Genomic DNA, 22,815 nt, shown 5'->3' on the forward strand with positions numbered 1-22,815 from the left:
AAAATGTTTCAAGGCTAATGATCCAAAGCTTGGCAGACAGATTCATGGGTACCTTAAATAGGAAGTTACTTTCACAAACGAAAGCAAACATAATGATTAGTAAGCTTTAGAAAATGGAGCTGTGATGTCCTCTTCCTTAATCCAGGTGAAATTTCTTCTGTGTATTTTTGATTCGTGTTTCAGTATTACTTCATGGTAATGGATATTTGTACTGCTTTACTATTGCTGTTTATGAACTAAGAGGCATGTGCCATTAATTGTTTTGCTGTGTAAAGAAAGTAACCGTTATCCTTACAAAATAACACCATATGTTTTCTTCTCTCCATGACAGGGTGAAAGTCCAGGAAGTAATCAAAGGTAAGATATATGTATTAAGAACCAATATGAGTGTTTTTACTTGCTTTTAGGGACAAAAGCAACAGCTTCTTAAGGAAGCTACCAGTTGTTATTGCTTGTTTTGTATAAAAATGAATTATTAGCTGTTGTGTTTAGTGCAACTTTTTTTATAATCTAAATAGAGGCTTTTATGTCTAGGATGGAAACTGATAATCACAGCCAGTGTTTTTCTTAGTTCTGCTGCCGTCTCTATTACGGAACAAAATATGCTGAGTTGGAGTGAACCTTTTCTCTGTGTATCTTATTTCACTTGAAGAGTTTCATTGAAGGACATTTCAGAAATTCCTAGACTGCCAAGTGTTGCTCATGTGTAAAGCCCTTGCCCCCTTCTTAATAATGGACAAGTAATATTGTAATCGAAGGTGTGCATTTGTTAATGTTGTGTTCTCTTGTATCACTCTTGTTGAAGCACATTTGAAGGACACACGGTACAGTGTCCGTCTGATGTAAAAGCACTGAATGCTTTTTAGATGTTTTGTGACCAAGTTAGCCACTTATAATACATTCACATAACTTTGAATCCTATTATTTTTATCATCAGTCTTGTTGTCCGCCAAGACTTCCCTTGAAAAGGGCTTTTGCTTAAAATACAAGTATGTAGACCTTCCAGTTGGTTAGTCAGTGTACCTCAAAATGTTTTTTTTTTTTCTTTAATGTGATTTGATATTACATTTAATTATGTGATAACTTAAGGTTCTTGGGCATTACCTTGCTAGCATGTAAAACAACTCCAATTATTCGGTAATGTGATTACTCTGTAGCATTGCCCGTTTTGGGGATTGAAATATAAATTGACCTTTTCTAATCTAATTGTACTGTGATATTTTCCAAATTTGCTGGCATGCTCTACACAGCACTGCAGTAGCAGCATTTTGCAAGATTTTAAATAATTTTTCTGAAATTCCGTCTCTTCCTGCAGCTTTGTTATTAGCAGTTCTTTCTATGACCCATTTATCTTTATTCTCCAGGACATATGGTGCTAGTTAACACAACATACTGTTGTATGTATGTAGTGTTAGGGTCTTATTAATATCTTATTAATCGTATTAATTATCTTATTAATCTCTTAGTATTATTAAGATTTGATAGCTGTTCTTATTATTTAGTGATTCGTTTAGGCTCCTTCCATCTTGTCATGTCCATTTTTATCTTGAGACTTCTCTTACTATCACAAATCTTCTTGTATGCATCTTTTACATTTCGTGCTGTATTATCTTCTTTCATTTTTTTTAATACTGTTTATTTAAATATCCCTCCTTAACTTCTTTTGCTGTGCCCTTAAAATCTACATTCAGATTGACATGCATTCCTCTCTCTTCATTGCTTTCTGCTCTCCTTCTTGAAGCCACTTTTACACCCCACAGACAGCCATTTTGCTTGTTTTTAATCTTCTTTCTATTTGGAATATTTTTGTTGCCTGCTCCTAGAAAATATCACCAATTTCTGTCCATAGTTCTTCCGGTATTATTCATTCAGTCTGATCTTTAACTCCTCTACATATTCATTTTGAATAGGAGCTCATATCTAGTTAGCCTGGATGAATTTATTGTTTTCTTCAATTTTAAATTGTGCAGTAAGTAATGATGGCCTGAACCACATTCAGCCGCAGGTCTTGTTTTTTGTTGACTAGAACTCTTCTATCTGTGGCTGTAAAGTATATAATCAGTATAGTTTTGGTATTGACCACCTGATGATATCTGTGTGTAAAGCTATCTGTTAGGCTGCTGAGTGTTTAGTATGACCAGTGAATTAAATTCTATTAGTGTTTTTTCCTGCTTCATTTCTAACACAAGGCCAAACTTGCTTTTTTTATTGCATTTGTACTTGGACTGCCTACTGTAACATTTTAGTCACCAGTAATGACTACAATATATTTTTTTCATTTTTATTTCCAGAACGTGCTTCAGATCCTCATAAAAGTGGTCAATTTTGAGGGTTTGTATAATGGCTAAGTTGCTTACCTTGCAGATGCAGGGTATAGTGTTTGATTCTCACCTTTGAAAAGGAAATTGCCAAGGTTAAAATGTCCCACAAGTGCAGTTAGCTTAGTACTTATGAATAATGTTACATACAGTCATAATTTTGGGGAGAGGGTTGGCATAATGATTAAGGTCTTTACATCAGAAGTAGAAGATACAGGGTTTGATTCTAACATCTGTTTATTTGTTAGGCTTGTAATATTCTGCAGACTGGTAACCTAGTGTTTGCCTATAAATGTGTGAATTTCCTCCACTTCTCTTCTCTGTAGCTGGAGCATAAATTTGTGTCACCGTAGTGTTGACTGGCTTGTCTTGTAGTCTGTGATCATTGTGTCATTTTTTTGGGTTGTAACCAGTCACTGCTTTGGATATTCCTTCATTAACTGAGAGCTACCCTATTTCTTCTGCAAGATTCACAATGAAAGATCTGATGATTATCTGATGTAAAATAACCCATTCCAATCCATTCTAGTTCTCTAATTTCCCAGATGTCAGTGTTTGTTCTCATCATCTCATCTTTAATCATATCAAACTTACCGTGACTCATAGTTACTTTCCAGGTTGCAGTGTTTTCCTCTTTGAAACATCAGATTTTATTTTCATCATGGAGTACCTCAGCAAATAGCTTTTCTTTCTCATTTAATCCACCCACCCCATAACCTATGGTACTATTTGTACTTGTTCTCCTTTTTTTCTTTGATATTGTGCTGGGTACCTTCACACCTGAGTGGTCTCATCTTTCAGTGTAACTTAAACATGTTTTTTCTGTTGCTTTTGTCTTAAGGTTTTCTTGGAAAAATACTAGAGCAGATTGTTACTATCTTCTCCAGTGGAACATATTTAGGCTGATCCATCTGCCATGACCTATCTGCCCATAGCTTCACCGATGTACACAAGCCCCTTTACCAAGACAAGGTAATGGTCCGGAAGGGGATACATGTTAGCTACTTCTTATTTTTGGTTGCCTGATAATAGCTCCTTCCTCCACCAAAAATAAGAGCAACCTAGTGTCAGTGCAGCGTGGTTCTTCAGGCATAATCCTGAATGGCACGGAGTTTTGCAGTTCTGTCTTTCAGACAACCTATTTGCTAGACAGAGTCTGACTGGATGAAGACAAGAATATTTTGACTTGATTACATGTCATATTCCTTTATTTCTCACTAAAACAGTTTCTTAAGGTTTTGGGTTTGTGCCCTGTTGCATCTCAACAGTCAGATGCACAACTGTTTTCAAAAAACTTTAGTGGCTGTTGAAGACCATCTGGAATCAGTCCTAGTAAACTACAACCATATTTCAATTCTGTCAGCAGTTGTAAAAAGAGATCCTATGGCAGATAAAACCCCTGAAGTTTGTCTTCTCAGAATGTGATGCAGAATTTTATTTTATTATATCTTTTTAACCGTCTGATTCATTTTAGTTATTTATTGCATTTGTTTACTGTGAAATCTAAATGAGTATAAATAGCTTCTTTTGAGGAGTGGCCTGGGAAGAAAAGCTCCACATAAAAACATACAAGTCATATTCACAGATGTAATCAAGCAGAAATCTACACATTGTAAATCATAGATGCATCAAACAAAATAATTTCAAGAGAGATAACAGTAAAATACAAAATGTAGAAAACAAAGGTGTTAATATGGATACTAATAAATTTGCAACACCAGAGTAAATAGAATTTTAGAAAAATTATGATTTGATAGATGCCTGAGCATTTTCCAGTGACTTAGGCTTAACTTTGCAGTTGTCAGTATCTTAAAGCCGTTGATTTCCTCTGCATAACAAGAAATGAAGTGAACGATACAGCAGAGATGTGACTGTGGAAGTTTGAGAGTTTTTTTGCCTCAGTTTGGAGAGCAGAAGTAATGTCAGACATTCAGAGGTGTTCTAAGTCCTTTGCAGAAGCACTAAGAAGGACCCAAATATTGCAGGCAATGATTAGCTCAAAGAAAGAGACTTTAGTGATAGAACAAAGATAGTTGGTACAACTTTGGTGGATTAAAATGGTGCTCTTATGGACAAGTATGACTTTTGGATAAAAGCTTTTAAGTATTTAGGGAACATTGTGTCTGAAGTCAAGGTACTAGTACATTCCTCAAGCCTTTGTAATGATATTAGTTTTGAGACAGAGGAAGCCTGTCAGGTAATTGTATCAATTTTGATAGGGGAAAAAATGATCATTACATTGTAGTCCGAATTTACACTTTATAATGTACATTTAAATCAACATCAAAGAAAGATTTGGGGAAGGGGTGCCTTGATTAACAAAATATAAGAAATAGGTTTAAGTACTGGAGTGTTCTGCAACCATTAAAATATAGGCAGACTTGCAATATGGACTGTTGGACTGGACATGTTACTAGAACTAAGGGTTTGTTTAGATAATTAGTTATTTGGTGTTCATTTAGGTAATCAGTTATTCGGTGGTCATTTAGATAATCTGCTGTTTGGTGGTCATTTAAGTAATCAGTTATTTGGTGTTCATTTAATCTTCTGTTTATGGGGTCCAGCAGGCTTATACTTGTGTATACTGAACAACCTGTGGAGTGTTACTTTTATGGAAAAACTGGGTATTTTAAAATAAATTGCCCTTGCCCTTGGATGATCTATGAAGAATGTGGTAATGTGGGACAGGATAAAAGCTCTCATGTTAAGAAATGAAACAAATGCAGAAATATAGAAAATTTGAATTAATTTTCAGGTAATAGTAAATTAATAATTTAAATGCTGGCATGCTTGCATAAGAAATTTATGTAATGAATACCCCTGCAAATATGGAATGAAAAATGTTCTTTTTCAGACTTCTGTCCCTCAGCAAATGGGTGAAGAGGTACCTCTGTACTGATTCCGAATCAACAAAATTGATTTTCAATATTTGAAACAGAGAGTTTGTGAAAGAGAGAATATGAGCTCAGAATAGTAAAAACATTATTTTTAGAAACTGAAGTGGGTGCACTGGTAACCAAATGGATATCTTAACAATGAATGTGAATAGTTTACGATCTTCAACCCACAGATGGAGTTTAATGCATTGGTTCAAGACACTGAATGCAGATATGTAATTATTACAAGATGAATAACATACATCTGAAAGTGACAATATGTTAGAGGCAACTACAGTTTTCAAAAGTTTAAAATGTTATGAAACTTAACCAGGACTTCAATTAGTGGCAGAATTTAAAGGAAAATGTGAATACAAGGCATAAGTAAAATGTCCTGTGCAGACCGCCTCAAGGCCCTATCCCTGTATTCTGTCTCCTACAGGCTTTTGAGGAGAGATCTATGCCCGGCATACAGGGCATTGTCAGACCCCACTCTGGTAGACCTCCTGCATATCCACAAAACAAACAGCACCAGCATTACCTGTTCTAAAGACTTAACCTTGCCTGTGATATAAATAGGACCTGCTGGAGAGATAGGTATGTATCCCAGAGACTACCCCATCTATGGAACAGACTCTCCATCCTTGTGAAGCAGAGTTCCTCATAAATCCAATTCAACTACAACGTGGACAATTGGATGGGAAACTGGAAATTCATCCCTGGTTTGGCACCTATGTTCTTATGGACACAGGTAACCTGTAAATTGTTTATCTCCCAGGCCCATGCTTACACTTATCAAGGGTGTCAGAACTTGTCAGAGATTTGAGATGCATGGCTAGGCTTAAAAAGACCCTTGTGATCATTAGCCTAGTAAACAGCTATAAACCTTTGAACCTATATTCAAAACCAGTGTTAATGAAGAACCTGTAGGAAATAATTATGCCTTGGCTGGAGAAGGACTTCAGCACAAATCTGTTAGGAGAGAGAGAGAAAGAATAAAGAATGGATGAAGATACGGGTATTAAAACATGTAAGGTATTAAAAACAGAACTAATTTAGTATCAAGAGGGCAGACAAGTCATACTTTTTAAGCCGGATGTTAAGACTAGGATATAATTTGTGTTTACTAGTGAACAACTGTTTGAAGGGAAAAGGACATTTTATATGCTGGATTTTGGATCAGATAGCATTAAGAGTTAATATAGAAATATACTGTTTTAATAAAACAAATTGAGGGATGTTTAAAGCATGACTGGATCGAATAAAAAGAAAAATGATATTTTTCGGATTATGGGATGATTGTATAAATTTGAGAGGAACCTTTCCCTACATGGATGGAATGGTGGATATGGTTAAAAACAAAGATTGTTAGACAATAAATAATGAATAGTGACATTTATCAGAGTTAAATGTAATGATAAAAAGAAAATTTTAATAGCCAGAAAATTATTTCTGGACTATTGGAAGAGGATAGATAACCAGTGGCGGTAGAAACAACAGTAGTCAGTAAAAGAGAATGTGTGGCATTATTCTTTAGAGTAGTTATAAAGTTTGGTATTAATAGTTCTTTGGCTGATACTTTTAATAAGGACTCATTTGAGATAAGTAAGTGGGCTAGCTTTGTAGCAAAAAGAGTGGTATAGCAGTAATGCAAAATGTTAAGATGCCTGAAAAAGGTGCTGTTTATAACTCTAACAAAAAATGTATGCATTGCAGTCTTTTGTATTGGGAATAAGTAGTCATTTAGCAGGGATTTTTTGTCAGGACACTTTGAAGCAAAAATGATGGCAATTTTCTTTCTGGGAGTTTGGAGTAATGTTTGAATTCAGTTAAAAAGAGAGAGTATATATCAGGAACCTGTTTATGGGAGACTGTTATGTTGTTTAATATTCACATCAGTATCAGTCCCCCTTCCCATTTTGTACATGTGGTCAGGGTGTTATATCACCTGTGATCATCACCTAGAGCCAATATTCACACTGTTGAGTAGCTAGACCTACCATGTTTTTCTTCCATACCCCCCCCCCACACACACACACACATACACCTGTGGCCAGTTTAGACTGTCCAGTTCACATACTACATGCCTTTGAAATGTGGGATGAAACTGGAGCACCTGGAGAAAACCCAGGGATGCACAGGTAGGGCACACAGGAAGACATGCAGACTCCACACAGAAGGCAATCCAGTCTAGAATTAATATTTTCACTCTATTTACAGACCTTTCCTGATTGTGTATGTGATGGATTTTGGAGAATTTTTGGAAAGCCTAGTTAGTGTGGGTAAATCTTAAAACAATGAAAACCTGGGGAAAACTAGAATTTATTAGCAGATGTGGAAACGAGCTTACTATGGAAAAAGTTAAACAATGGAAATGCCACACTATAAAGTATAAAATAAGACAAATCAAGACCTTTATTCAAAGACTTCTAGCACCTCAAAAATGTGTATTCTGGGGTGGTGCTCTGGTATGTGTTTGAATGAAGTTGATTACTGTCTGTGTGCTTTTATTGTTTTTTAAATAACATATATTACTTGTATTGCTTGAGATTTAGTAGGCATGTTTGGTTTTCTTACATTGTATCCACAATTTTCTTTGCACCTGGGTAGGAATCCATTAGAAACACATCTGAATATAGACCTTGAATAGCAGGGAAGTATTTATTTGTGAAGAGCTTCGTAATGTGATTAGGTCAACAATAGCTGTCAATGATAGGACTATGGAAATATAAGAGAAAGACAGAATGAAATTGTTTTTGTGGAGAGCTGTCAACACTGCTACATATTTGACTAAGTGCATTATGGCACATCCGTTTTGGGAACATTTTTGGAGATATACTTATGAAGGAATAACATCAGAGAATATTAATTATTTAGCTGTGAATTTTGAGACAAAGGAGCAAGACATTTTCTCGTATAGGGACTTGCTTTTTTTGGGATGCATGTTTTTTATAAATTTGGACTGCCCAGTGTTTTCCTTTGTTCAACAAAAATCAGGAAAATGTCATGATATGTATAATTTTTAGAAATCAACTTATTGATTCTTGGATATTTGTGATGTAGTACATCCTTTTTTTCTGCTGTGTGTTTTATTTTGGAATACAGTAAGTAAACTCCTTGCCTTTTCATAGGGGATGCTGGTGTGGCATCCCTAGATGAAAACTATGAAGACCAGCTTTAAAAACTTAATGACTTAATATTGACATATTTTAGTACCAAGCAAGCTGTCCAGAACAACAGCAGATCACAATCTGAACAAGAAAAGGAGTTTTGAAGTCCCTATTTCTTAATGCTCAGGGAAATGCAGTCAGAAGTTGTGGAGCAAAGAGAAGAAGAAATTACCTGATGTGTCCAAAATGCTTGTTGATTTAACCTGTAGTGCATCAGCAAGCGGCAGAAGCAAAAGGGCATGATGATGATAATGATGATCTCCAACACATACAAAGTGAGAAGTCCTGGGGGAGTGACAGCAGGGCAACATGGGCACTCTTTTGGTACTGCAGTGGACTTCTACATGATTGAAGATGTGGACTTCTACATGACTGAAGATGTTGCCAAGTAGGAATGTTATTTGAGCTAGATATATGGGAAATGCAACAGAGCCACAAGGCCGACAGTTCTTTTGGAATGTGTTAGTTAAATTTATGGACATGAACGTTCAACAGCCACATGTCTGAGTCATGGTCCTGTTGAGCCTGTTTATGGCGTAGTTTTTGAAAATGAATCATTGTTTGATTTCTTATGAATAAAATAAGGGTAAAAGAGTCTTTGGAAAGAGTTTTCATTTCATTAATTTGCTCTTATCCATGACAGGACTTTTCAGTTTTTCAGCACTGAAAGTTTTCAGGAAAAAAAAATCTGTTCACAAGGCTTTTACATAACTGAGAAAGTGTACCATGGAAGAAAAATAAGCTTGGACTATTAACTGGGCTTTTGATATATGATTAATAAAATTTGTAATACTGAGAATGTATTTGTTAAAGGGTGGATGGGAACTGCAAGATAAAGCAGGGAATGCAAGGACAACAAACATTAATATGTTGTAGTGACTGACATTTAGCAAAAAACAAAAAAGGTTCAAAGAGATTGTTGTGTGAGCTGTAAAAGTAGCAGAAACTTACTGGAAGTGTATTCCTTAGTGTACAAGTTGTAGAGCGATAAGAGATTATGTAAAACTACTAAAAGAGGAGCAAGTGTTACTTAGGCACACAATGGGCCCGATTACAAATGACCTGCAAGATTTACTTAGGCACACAATGGGAGCAATTCCAAATGACCTACATTTGTTAGTTAGGCACACAGTGGACCTGATTCCAAATGACCTGCTGTCAGTGTAAGTGACCACTTATACCGAGAACAGGTCTTTTAGAATGTGACCCACTTTGTAAGCTTGTTTATAGTTAAGTACACCCAAATAAGTCCATTACATTGAGAGCAAGTCTTTTGGAATCTGGCCCAATGATATCTTATTGATACGAATAGTAGATTGAATGAATGAGGAGGAGAGAACTAGATGAGTAAGAAAATAAGGGCCCAAATAATAAAGAGTTAATAAAAAATTTGTAACACATAATATAGTTTCTTCTCTAACAATAAAAAATGATATATTTAAAGTCAATCAAAGTTGTGAGACCTTTGGAAGTAAAATAGAAGTCAAAAGTAGAAGAAAATGTCTATTGGGGAGAGGGTGTGGAAATAACAGGAAATCAAGGACAAAACAAATGATAACACACAGTGTGAAAATAATTAGTGATAATGTGAATAGTTTAAAGAGAGTAAGAAGGGAGATAAAGCATGGGAATAACTAATGTCTTAAAGAAGACAAGAGGGGTTCAGTGCGCCTACAAGACATTACATTTTTTCTAACTATGAAGTGAGAAAGATTGAGAAGAACAAAGTGACTGTTTTGGGATAGAGAATGTTCAGTAGTGTTAATTTGGATTCCATTACAAAATCATTTGAAAGTGCTAAAATAGGGAGTTTTAGTTCAGAGAATTTTGTATATAAATTGTAAAGGGACACTGTTACCGTTATAAGGTTAATTACATTATATGTACCAGTAGAGCTAGGAGTGAGAGGGATTCATTCTTTGAGAATTTTGAAAAATATGTCGGTATTAGTAGCTGAATTTTATGTGTGAGTGATTACAGTTGTAACATTTGAATGACAAGTGGCAGGAAAATGAAGTCCTTACAGAGCTAAGTTTAAGAGAAATGAGATGTTAGGAAAAAAACTAAAATACCGTTACAGAGAGAAAATAGCATCATAAATTTTATGGGAATGCAGGAATACAATTTCTCACAGTATATTAGAAGCAAGTTTGTCAGACAGGAGGGCCTGTTTAGCTATAGTAGGTATAAAGGGGAGGGATTGATAACAGAATTTTTTTTATTTTGAGAGATTGTGGGTTATTTGGGGAAGTATGGGAGTTTTATAGTGATTGAAATGTAAGTTAATGGATGAGCAGAAGAAATTTCGGGAAAGATAAATGTAAGGATTTTGTAAAGGTAGAGATGAAGCTGAAATATAAAAACAGCTTTTTGTGGCCCAAAAGGAAAGGTTGTATATGTTTTATAGAAATCAAATGTTTGATTGTCCAGTAAATAAAAAATAAACCATTTGTAAGAAGTGTAAAAATGAATAATATTTAATTTCTTTAGCTCTGAGCCCTTTCTTATTTGCAATGGTGATGGACAGGTTGACAGACGAGATCAGACAGGAGTCACCGTGGACTATGATGTTTGCAGATGACATTGTAATCTGTAGTGAGAGTAGGGAACAGGTGGAGGAGACCCTGGAGAGGTGGAGATATGCTCTAGAGAGAAGAGGATTAAAGGTCAGCAAAACTAAGATAGAATATATGTGTGTGAATGAGAGGGAGGATAGAGGAATGGTGAGGATGCAGGGAGTAGAGGTGACGAAGGTGGATGAGTTTAAATACTTGGGATCAACAGTTCAGAGTAATGGTGAGTATGGAAGAGAGGTGAAGAAGAGAGCACAGGCAGGATGGATTGGGTGGAGAAGAGTGTCAGGAGTGATTTGTGACAGACGAGTACCAGTAAGAGTGAAAGGGAAAGTCTACAAGAGGGTAGTGAGACCAGCTATGTTATATGGGTTGGAGACAGTGGCATTGACAAAAAGGCAGGAGCCAGAGCTGGACGTGACAGAGTTAAAGATGTTAAGATTTGCACTGGGTGTGACAAGGGTGGTCAGGATTAGGAACAAGTATATTAGAGGGTCAACCCAGGTTGGAACGTTTGGAGACAAAGCCAGAGAGCAAGATTACGTTGGTTTGGACATGTACTGAGGAGGGATGCAGAGTATATTGGTAAAAAAATGCTAAGGATGAAGCTGCCAGGTAACAGGAAAAGAGGAAGGCCTAAGATAAGGTATATGGATGTGGTGAGAGAGGACATGCGGGTGGTTGGTGTGACAGAGCAAGATGAAGAGGACAGGAAGAAATGGAAACAGATGATCCGCTCTGGCAACCCCTAATGGGAGCAGCTTAAAGAAGATTAGATAATGTGGGGAAGGAAGATTTTGAAAGAGCAGAGATTATGAAATTGATTGGAACTTAGTTAAATGAAATGATTAGTTGGAGGAAGGAACAAAAATAAAAATGGAAACATATCAATGGCTGGCAATTTTTGGCTATTTTTGCAGCAGGTGAACTGCTGCTGCTGCCATCTGTTGGCATTATGGACTTGTGTGCTCATAAGTGTATTTTTGTGAATTTCTGGTTAATAATGTTTTATTAACTGTCTGCTTTGTTCATTACTTCAAAGGTTAATCAACTGTTGCATAACCAGTATTACGGTAAGTGCTTCTCCAGTAGAGATGCTCCTTATTCCTGAGTGTTGCTTCTTTGCTAAATTAGATGTTTACAAGAATACAGATGTTGCAGAACCAAGTTTGCAGACGGTGATTGCCTTTTATGCAGCTTGAAAATTACACTAAATGTAAACCAAAACATAAATCGTGTGCACAAAAAATATATAGTAAAAACACTACTTAATAGAGCTTATCCCAAGACTAACTGTAATGCCAAGACAGGCAGACTGATATTCCACTGTGAAGTCACTAACAGAGTTAAAATTAAAGACAGCTTTTGTGCAGAAAATTAGACTCTGCATATACTTTCTGTTTGTTTTTACTTCTTTGGCTGGAAAATGTATTGTTTTTAAACACCTTTATTGAATTATCACTTGTGACATAGGCAAGCTTACATTTATATAAAAGTAATAAAACCATATTAACAATTTTACGGTCACAAACATTATACATCAGATATATTGTAATCAAAGGCACATAGCATAAAATGTTAATTTCTTGCCTTCAGTTAAATCTCATTCCTTCTCCAAAACATTTTTATGCATGCATAGTTCCCACAATTTCCATTTTTTGTGTGTAATTTACTCCTACTTTTTTTAAAGATCCCATTTCCGTTCATCTCTGTTAAAATCTTCACCATTTCAAGTATAGTGGTTTAGACTTTGATTTCCATTTTCTAGTAGTTTCTTTTTTGTAGGCACCAGAATTAAACTAAACAAGGTCTTACTATGCCTAGGTGATCCAGATCCTGTAAGTCAACGCAATATATATATATATATATATATATATATATATATATATATATATATATATATATATATATATATCCTAAGTTACACTCATTTGCTCTCTCAGTATTCCTGACAAGAGTATTCTGTAGGGACTTTTTAAAGTCTGTCAACTCATTACACTCAAAGAACATATGCTTCCAGGTACAGTAAACTCTCAGTTAACCGAAACTCAAGCAACTGGCAAACAAAATATCAAAGAAATGCAGTGCAATTTTCATGTGTTGCACTTTCTATTTTCCCTCTGCAGAAACATACGTTTTCAGATTTTAAGTTTTGAAAAGGAAGATAGGAATAAATTCCCTCTCTCCCCAACCTGAGAACAAGTCAAACCAAACAAATAGTATAGGATACAGTGTTAGTCAGGCCTATTTTAATAGTAATTCTTAAGCAACCAGAAACTACAGTTATCCAGCATCAACCAATCCCCATGGGTGCCGGTTAACTAAGAGTTTACTGTACCTCTTTTCTTCCCCAGTCCACCTCCAACATATGCCATCTACCTCAGGAAAAATTCTTTGAAGTATGCTTGGAGTGGAAAAGTATCTGTGAAGACATTTCTAGGCAAATATCATAATCTTTTAGATTTATTTCATCTTTAAGAGCCATATATATGCCCCCCATTGTTTCTTTGTGAATTGCTTATTTAATTTCTCTTCCCAATGTTTTCTGACCTCCTCTGATTGATTTGTATAATTATTGTGGAATATTTTATATTCTCTCTACTAATTATTCCTTTTTAACTGCAGCTTCTGTCCTAGACTCAGTCAAAAACTCAACCAGTACAGGTCTTTCATTTAAGATTTCCCTATCCCTTTCTCTTCGTCTGTACTCTTATCAGTCCCTGATAGGGAAGGCAGTCACTAGCTTGGAATCCAAATGTTTTCTTGGCCTCCTTCCATTTTATTACCTTTCCTTCTCTAATTATTTGTTCCCAATATTGTGGTCCTTTTCCAGCTTCCTCCAGTGAATTCCAGTCCCTTTTTGAATGCTCTCTGTACCCCTAATTGCAGTTGTCCCTATCGGCTGAAACTTCTTTCTCTATTATTATATCAATGAAGTTCTTAGTATACTTTCTGCTACTTTATAAATGTAATATTCTGTATGACTGTTATTCTCCTGAAGGATTTGCATCCAAAGTATCATTCTTTCCTTATTTCTTGAATTATCTCCTTGCTTCTTCATCATCCCTTTCCACTTAGACTTGCAGCTTTGTGCTTGCTTTAAGTATAGGAGCCTTAAATGTGTAGCTCTGAAACACCTCTTCAAATCAGGTAACCGTAAACCTCCTTGTTGTATTGGGAGGATGAAGTTATCCCACTTGACTCTTGCCCCTTTCCATCCCATATAAAATCCTTGAATTTTTTGTTAATTACTCTCCATAACTTCTCCTCTGGTGTAAAACTAATGGGACTAAAAACATTCTTACTGCTTGTATCTTGTTGTCTGTACCATAGGTAAGAGCTTCCAATTTCTCTGTTTTTGTATTATATTTTTTTAGTCTCTTCCCACATATCCTTAACTGCCATAACAGAATTCTTTCTAATCCCTTCTTCTGTATACTTCATTTTATTATGTTCCCACAAATATGGGTATTACCGAACCAGTTCATGTATTGGTACCTAGTTTACAGCTATAGTCTTTGTTTTATCTTCATATATCCTGATAAAGCACTGAGATTTCCTTTTATGGTTCCATCAGGTACAAGAAATATTATCGTTTGCAAATTTTTCTGAGTCCCTTATTTTCTTTGTTAATGATTCTAAATGTAGTGCAAATAAAGGGGAAAGAGGATACCCCTGACTGTTTCCCCTGTTCAGGCACAACTTATCAGAGAGGAATCCTCCCACTTTGATTTTTGCTGTCAAGATTTTTGTTGTCTGTGCTATACAACATAGCATGGTATTGCAAAAACAACTGGAACAGTAGGTGAACATTATGGTAAGGCCTTCTGTCCCATTTATAGTACCAGCATCAGAAGGACAGGTTGAACAGTCGGTGGAAAAGCATACAGCAGTAGTACCATTGCCAAAGCAGAGGCAGGTTCAGTACACTACATCACTGATCCACATCTCTAAGCTGTGACACAAACAACACCAAATAATATGATACGTACCCTGCTCATAAATTCCCAGCTTATTCTGTCAAATGCTTTCTCTTTGTCAAGTCCCACAAACAACAGCGGTATTTTCCTGTATTCCGCTTCTCTCTGGATCACCATTGTTCTGTTAGTGGCACATGTTTGCCTCCACTCCAGAAAACCACACTGATCCATATCTATTAATTTTGGCATCACCTTTGCCATTCTTTTAGCCATTGTAGATGTAAACACTGTAATCCTGGTTTAAAATTGAAATGGGCCTATATAAAGCTAGATCTGATGGGCCTTTACCGTGATTAGGCATTACAACCACCATAGTTTTTTTTCCAGGATGTTGGTGCCTCCCCTCCTTTAAAAATACTTTTAAACAAAACCTTCCAGATCTTTATCACTTTCTTCCCTCCTAGATTCCAAACTTCCATTGGAATACCATATTTTCCTGGAGACTTTCCTGTAGATTTGTTATACATCACCATTCTTATCTCATCTCCGTCTGTCTTAACTGTTAATTGTTGAGCCTCTACCACTAACCTTGGCATATTTAAGTCTTCTATAAATATTTTTATTTGTGCTTTTTCTTGGTTTCCCCAACTGATTTATAGTAATTTTCAAAAGATTTCTGAAATGTCTTTTATACCTCTAATGGATCTCTGGTTATTTTTCTTGTTATAGGCTCTCTAAGTTTAGCAACAACCCTTTTGTTGTGCTGAAAGTGTTGGTGCTTTGGAGTTATTATCAAAAACAGTTGCTTAAGAGCAGTCTTTCTAAACTCATGCATATTATCCAGGTGCCCTGCATATTCTGTGTTTAATACTCTGCATTTCTGCTTCCTTTTGTTCTATGGAATTCCCCTTGTTCTGTAATACTTTAACCTGTGTCATAGGTTCATAGGTTGTTGGTACTGGGCTATCTGCCTGAAGGCATATATTAGCCCAGCGACGTTGTGCGGTATTCACTGCCCCTTTAGTAGTTCCCTAGACCCTTGTACTAGTAGCTAGTACCCTTGGCCCCTATCTAGTAGTGCTGTTGGTGTGATCCCCGGTGTGAACTTTCTGTTACTCATCCACTCATCAAGGTTCCTCTTGAAGAGCGATAGTGAGGGGCTCTGTCTTATATAGATCGGGATCCTGTTCCATAGTAAGGGAGGTCTCTGCGAAGGGACTCTATCCCTCCAGCATGTTCTATTCATTGTTGTGTTGAGGTTTATATCCCTAGAGCATGTAGCTCGAGTAGATTTGGTTTTGCCAAATAATCCTTGTTACTTCTTAACCACTTTTTTATTTCTACCTCATTTTTAAAATCCTCTTTTATTTTATCCCACTCACTAGCTATAACTACTTTCTGTCTTCCCTAATGACACCTGAATAATTTCCACTAAGCATTCCTTAAATTCCTCTCTTTTTAGCAGGTAGGTGGGGAAGTGTTAGTGCCTCATCTTTATTTTATTACCCTGCATTTATTTCTCCGCAATTATTAGTGCATGATCTGAAATAGTTATTGGATGTGTATTACAGTTCTCAATTAAATGCACGTGTTTCTGTGAAATAATAATTTGTCTCTAGCCCGGTTGTTATACCTTGGGAAATGTTTTGTCTTTTACATCGGCAAAACCAATAGGTGCTTGAAGGAACGTGTACTGGAGCATCTAAGAGACATAGCCAACAAGAAATACACTAGCGCCTTAGCCAAACATGTTCAAGCTGAAAATACACAACATGTGTTTAATTTTATGCTGATAGAGATTATTGAACAAAATATTAGAGGATGTGATATAAGGAATAGAGTGGAAGAGATAGAACAGAAATGGATTTTACAACTTCAAGCAGACAGATTTCCAGGGTTAAATAGTGCAGTTTCGTTAAAACCTTTTTTGAGAGCCAGACCTTTAAAGCATTGATTTTTATTTTATTATTCCTTAAAATGAATGTTTTTTATATGTTTTATGTACTATTTTTCTTTAAACAGGTTTTAAATACTTCATTAATTAATGACAACATACAGCTATTGCATCTGATTGGTTGGAAATAGTTTAAATTCTGAAGTATTGTTTGTGTGAATAGTCTAATGAAGCGATAAGTTATAAATCGCGAAAGCGCTTACTTTTATACTGTGCATTAAAGACACATTTTATCTGAATTTATCTAGCTGTGGTCAGTTCGTTTATATATATATATTTTTTTTTTCATCAGAAATATACCTTCTTTTGTTATATTTTATTTTTTAGGCACCCCAAATACATCCTCATTATTGTAAATCAAATTCCATTCCCTGGCTATAAATAATATTCCCTTCTGAAAGCTGAATATTTCACCCAAAACATTTTAAAGCTCCATAGTAGCAGTGGTATATAGGTACATGCCAGCATAATCCTCATTCCCTTGCCAGGAGCCCCTTACTAGGACAAATCTGCCATTATTATTTTTTTCCTCTTCTGTCACTATTGGAGCACCTCTGTTAATTAATGTAAATGCTTCTCTTTTCATTTGTTCCTGATATTCTTTTGAATGTCCACCCTGAAATCCTTTCTTTATCAAATTCACATGCTCATTTCTTTCCAAATGTCTCTCTTGTAGCATTGCTATTTGCATGCTACATTTCTTAATATAATTAAATATTCTTTCCTTTTTGTCTATACATGTGAGACCATTCACATTCCCATATGGAAAGTATCTCCATTAAAGCAAGAAGTCATCATTCCCACCTGTTGTATATGGCAGCTGTTTTTAATGTCTAGTTCCAGGTTTTGTGATACATGCACCCACTAATGTTTGGCAGGTAAATGCTTTATACATTTTTTTCTTATTAGCATTTGAACCTGTGTCACATTTTACAAGACATTTTTGTAATAAAACCCCCCAAACTAAAAAACAAAAACACACCCAGCATATACCCCCTTAACCTTTTAAATTAATAGGATAATTTGTCTCAAACAGACAGCTGCTATTACAGACCTTAATTAACATGAGATTGAGGTTATCCATGCTAAAAGGTACGTTATTGCCTGTGCTTCTACTTACACTGATGTCTGTTCTTTTTTTATGTTTGTTCCCAACAGTCTCCGTATGAAAACAACTTGCATGCCTTCAGAAAACATTAACTTTTAGCCTTGAAGAAACCAGTATTTTGGCTTTTATTGCCCTGTTACCAGCTTCTGTCCATGGAAATGTGAGAGAGAAAAAAATGTAGTCCACTCTTGCAGCCTGAAAGAGAAGCTGAAACATTTATTGCTAAAGGAATGCATTTCATTATATTCAGTGTTCGCATATTTACTTGTTTCCACTTAGTTTATTATTAGATTAAGCCTAGGATCTTAATCCAGGCATTCACCTATGCAAAAGTAAGAGAAAACATATCAGTTGTACTTTTGCACTCCATCCTTCACCTCAGCAACCCAAGATTACAGCCTATTAACTTAAACATGCTTTTGTTTGGCTTTTCTTCTCATTTTGGACTGTAATGCTTACAATTCTTAATACCCAAAATAAGGAAGAAAGAGAAGAGGACGAGGGAGAGAAAAGGCATCTGTTTATTTTAGAAAATATCTGTACAAGAACAACTAAAACACCTTACTGTAAAACATGTAATTTATGTTCTAAAACATTTCATAGAAATACTATTAAGAGCAGACATTGTTTTACTTATATATATATATATATATATAGTTGTCTTTTTCCTCTTTCTTCCCCTCTCCTCAGAGTCCTTCCAAACATTAATGACATGAAGTGAGGCAAATGCTTGTCATTTCCCCACAACTTTAAGAAAGTCAACAAAAGTCCACTCTTCCTACTTTTTCTTATAGAGCCGCCATATTTCACAAATGGGATTGATGCTTTGCTGTCTCACACTATTCACTAATTTCTATGTTGCTGGCCTTCTTCCTGTTCATCTCCATCTCCCAGCTCCAGATTCTGGTTTAGTTCCAATGTATTCCTGATTCTTCTGGTCAACTCCTGTGCTTTTCTCTGTCTCTCAAGCATTTTCCTTTGGAATAGTGGAAAAGGTTTCGTGGCTAAGTCTTTCTATGTGTTTTATTAACAGAAGAATGAGAGTCAGTGAAGCCTCTTCTGCCTGATGACTCACTTCTTTAGTCTGGTCTGCATCAAAAATGACTAATCCTGCAGGAACAATATTCTGAAGACAGCTGGATACAGCAGCTTGAATCTCACACCTGCCTCTTGATATTCACTGACTAATGGAATAAACTTGTTTCTTTTCTGCTTGGTGTATAGTAATACTTTTACACCAACAGTCTGCTATCTCCAATTTTTAATACTTTGCCCTTTTGGCATAGTTTTGTCAGGATCAACTGTTTCTGCTGGTGGTGTTGCCTATTTACTAATGCAGGTTTTGGCTGCTTTCTCATGGACTGATTTGTAACATACACATGTGCCTTTTGAATTATCAGTTTCTGTGAGTCCAGTTGCTTATTTGTGCCTTCATAAAATTAATACAGTCTGTCCTTTATGCTTTCTCTGGTACAATAGAAAATGTCAGATTTATGTGCTCTGTCCTAATTCTACCATTTTTTGAAACAGCTCTTTTTGAATAGTCGTATACTTAACAAGCCTTTTCTTCATTTCGACCTTTGATTTTTGCAGTTTGTCCTCTCATCTGAATATCTGGTTAAAGCTTCTTCCATTTGTCCCACATTTTGTTGTTTGATTTGATATATTCATTCAGTTCTTCATTTATTTTAATCAGCCTTCTTCATTTATTTTAATCAGCCTTGAGCACATTTCAGTTATTTTTTTCCTCTTGATTACTGGAAGCCATGTCTTGCACCATAGCTGGAGCTTGAATTGCTTTTTGCTGAACAGCTGAAAGATTCATCTCAATCAGTGTTTTATCTACATCTTTTTTAGTTGATTTTCTTTCAGGCTACTAGTTTTCTTCTTTGCAGGTATCCAGGCAATATACTTGCTAGCCAGTAACTGAATTTACTAAAAATGACAAAGAGTTCCTAGCCCTTATGTTTCAGTTTCTTTTTGCACCCTGGGAGAGCTGAAGTTAAGCTGTTGATCAGTGTGCAGGCATTTTGGAAAGCTTAACAATTTGTTATTGAGTTTTTGTTTTCATGGTGTGTGTGTATGTATGCATGTACTTGCAAAGTCTAAGTAACATTTTTGAAGACTGAGAAAGTTTATAGAAATTGTCTTTTAATGATAACCTGCTTTTCAGAGATCCAGCACATTAGTAGTAATTTACAGCAGGTCCATGACAGGCCTTTGTACAACCATATACTTGTTTGCACCATTGTTTGTGTTCTCTGTTCTAAAGCATGTACTAAAGCCTTGAGATGTAATCATTTAATGTTTTTGCCAATAGTTTGTTTTATGGATATATTGTTTTAGGTGTTGTAGTATGTTGAGTAGCAAACCATCTTTACATTTTCTGATTTTATCTTCATCAACAGACTTTGCATCTTTAGCTTGCTTTCAGCCTTAGAATGTGACTTTATGCATATCTGAGTTTAGTGATATTTCTCTTGGCAGTTGTGAATCATCTTTTGATTTATGTGTCTCTGTATTTCCCTGATATACTTGTCATATAAACTAAATAAGTAGGTGACAGGATGCAACCTTGTCACATTCCTTTTCCAGTTGCTCTGTATTTCGGTCTAATTGTTGTGTGGTCTGCATATAGATTACATAAACAGGCAAGTGAGTTGACTTGATATATCCATTTATCTAAAAGTGTGCAGAGTTTATGGTTAAAGGCTTTAAAATACTCGAGAAAGCAAAAGTAAATGTTTTATGGCAGTCCCTTCCTTTTTATGCATCCAGCAGATGTGGGTAATTTGTTTTGTAGTGCCTCTGGCCCTTCGAAAACCCATTTGTACATCTGGCAGTTCTCTATCTGTATATAGCTGGAGTCTAGCTTACTTGTTCTTATTCATTACTCTGCTAATATGTAAAACAAGTGCAGTTTTTTGGTAATCCGAGCATTGTTTATCATTGCCCTTTCTGATACTGGAATATAAGTTGCTATTTTTTAGTCTAATGGCTGCTGCTGTTTTTCAAATTTGCCAACAATATTTTGAGCAAACATTGCAATAGCATCATTTTACAGCTGAAATGCCATAATTTCCTGCAGGCTTGTTATTAGTAAGGCTTTCTACGACCCATTTAACTTCACTCTTTTGGATGTTTGGCTCTAAATTTGAGAACATACCATCATATTTATCAACTGAGATTACGTTGGCTAGCTCTAGTAATTCTTTGTAAATTGATGGGGAAGAAGTGGGGACGGTGACAGATTTTATTTTCCTGAGCTGAAAATTCTCTGCAAAGGATGACTGCATCCATGGAATTTAACATCAGTAGCTTCTTGGGAGGAAAAGCTATGAAAAATTTGGCTGAGAAATAAGAGCAAACATGCCAGATAGTTGATAAAAGTCTTTGTAGTCAAAGCCATGATTTCCGTGTAATAACACATGGCTGTGAAAATTGGACTTTGGGTGAGGTTGTGTGATGCACAGTCAATGCTTTTGAACTTTGTTATTGGAGAAAGCTTTTGAGAATTCCATGGTGTGCAAGAAAATCAAATCTGTCAATACTTAAGGAAATACCTGTACTGTTCACTGGAATCTCTGATAGCAAAACTAAAACTCAAATACCTTAGCTACATAATGTGATGGTAGGATTCATTGGAGAAGGCACTGATGCTGGGAAAGATTAAAGACAAAAGGAAATGAGGGTGGAAAGGGCTAAGATGAGTAGACAGTACTGATATATATATATATATATATATATATATATATATATATATATATATATATATATATATATATATATATATGACTATATACACATATAGATGTATGTCTATATACACACACACATACACACAATGGTTTGTTAAGGAAGCTAAAGAATCACTTGTTCTGATTGTAAGGAAAAACATATTCTGTAATCCTGAAAAGCTTTTTTTCCTGTTCAGTTCCCTAATAAAATGATAGCCTTCCCTGTGTCACGTCTTCACTAGTGAATCAGATCAAAAAGATGTCTCCTTTGATAAAAATCAACCTGGAAAACCCAGCTAAACCATTAACAGTTAGAAAGTATTCTCAGGCAAATGCATCCTATTGAATGACAGTTTGTCAAAATTCACTACTCCTCCTGACCCCAAGAGCACAGGTACCTATGCAGAGTTATTCACAGAGTCCTGATGTAAACATGTAAGTGGCTGCATAGAGGCTGTCGTACCTACCAGAAGTAAACCCAAAACGAAACTAAAACCAAACCCTATGGTTGGAATCCTGTCCTAAACAGGGTATGTAATATGGCCAAAATCGGGAGGAGCAACTTTCTTAACAACAGATGCTGTCTTATACAACTAAACAAGAAACTAAGAGGTGTAATTAAGTCCTATAAGGCCAATTATAAGGTCAAGATAGCCTTCCAGACAAAGAGCAGTCACAAGGCCTTCTTCAGTTATGTCCAGGACTATAAAGGTAACACACAACAGTGTGCTGATCTGGTGGTAATTGAGACCAACTTCACCGATCAGGGTGATAAATTCAGCTCAAATGTCACCCCCCACTCCCTCACCAACTCCATCAGGTGAAATCCTCTCCAACATACTTCCCCCAACTCTTAGGAGGGAGTAGGTGCTGGCAGCACTACTAAAGCCAGGAGCACCACCTCTCTGGGTCCTGACAACATTCCTTGTTGCCTCTTGAACAGTCTAAAACATGACCTGTCAGGACTACACGAAGCACTCTTCAACCACAGCTTCAAAACAGGCTATGTTCCAAGTGAATGGAGGATGGCAGCAGTCTTTTCCCTCCACAAGAGCTGACCATCAACCGACCCAGGGAACTGGACCTATCAATCTAACAAGCCTATGGTGCAAAGCCCTGGAATGAATAAAAAGGACACTGGCAACCTATAGACACTAGA

General features: G+C 36.0%; 1 protein-coding gene across 4 annotated transcripts in view; it reads left to right on the forward strand.

Moving 5' to 3' along the window:
- AP1AR (adaptor related protein complex 1 associated regulatory protein) overlaps window positions 1-22,815 on the forward strand; it is a 1,076,438-nt gene that overhangs the window by 290,434 nt on the left and 763,189 nt on the right. For all 4 annotated transcript variants that reach the window (XM_044061545.1, XM_044061546.1, XM_044061542.1 and 1 more), the window contains exon 4: window positions 332-357. In XM_044061545.1, the coding sequence (XP_043917480.1) occupies window positions 332-357 (26 nt within the window). The remainder of the gene's footprint in view (window positions 1-331; window positions 358-22,815) is intronic.

This window comes from Protopterus annectens, chromosome 2.part0 (assembly GCF_019279795.1).
Source record: "Protopterus annectens isolate FY-2018-M chromosome 2.part0, PAN1.0, whole genome shotgun sequence".
Taxonomy (NCBI): Eukaryota; Metazoa; Chordata; order Ceratodontiformes; family Protopteridae; genus Protopterus; species Protopterus annectens.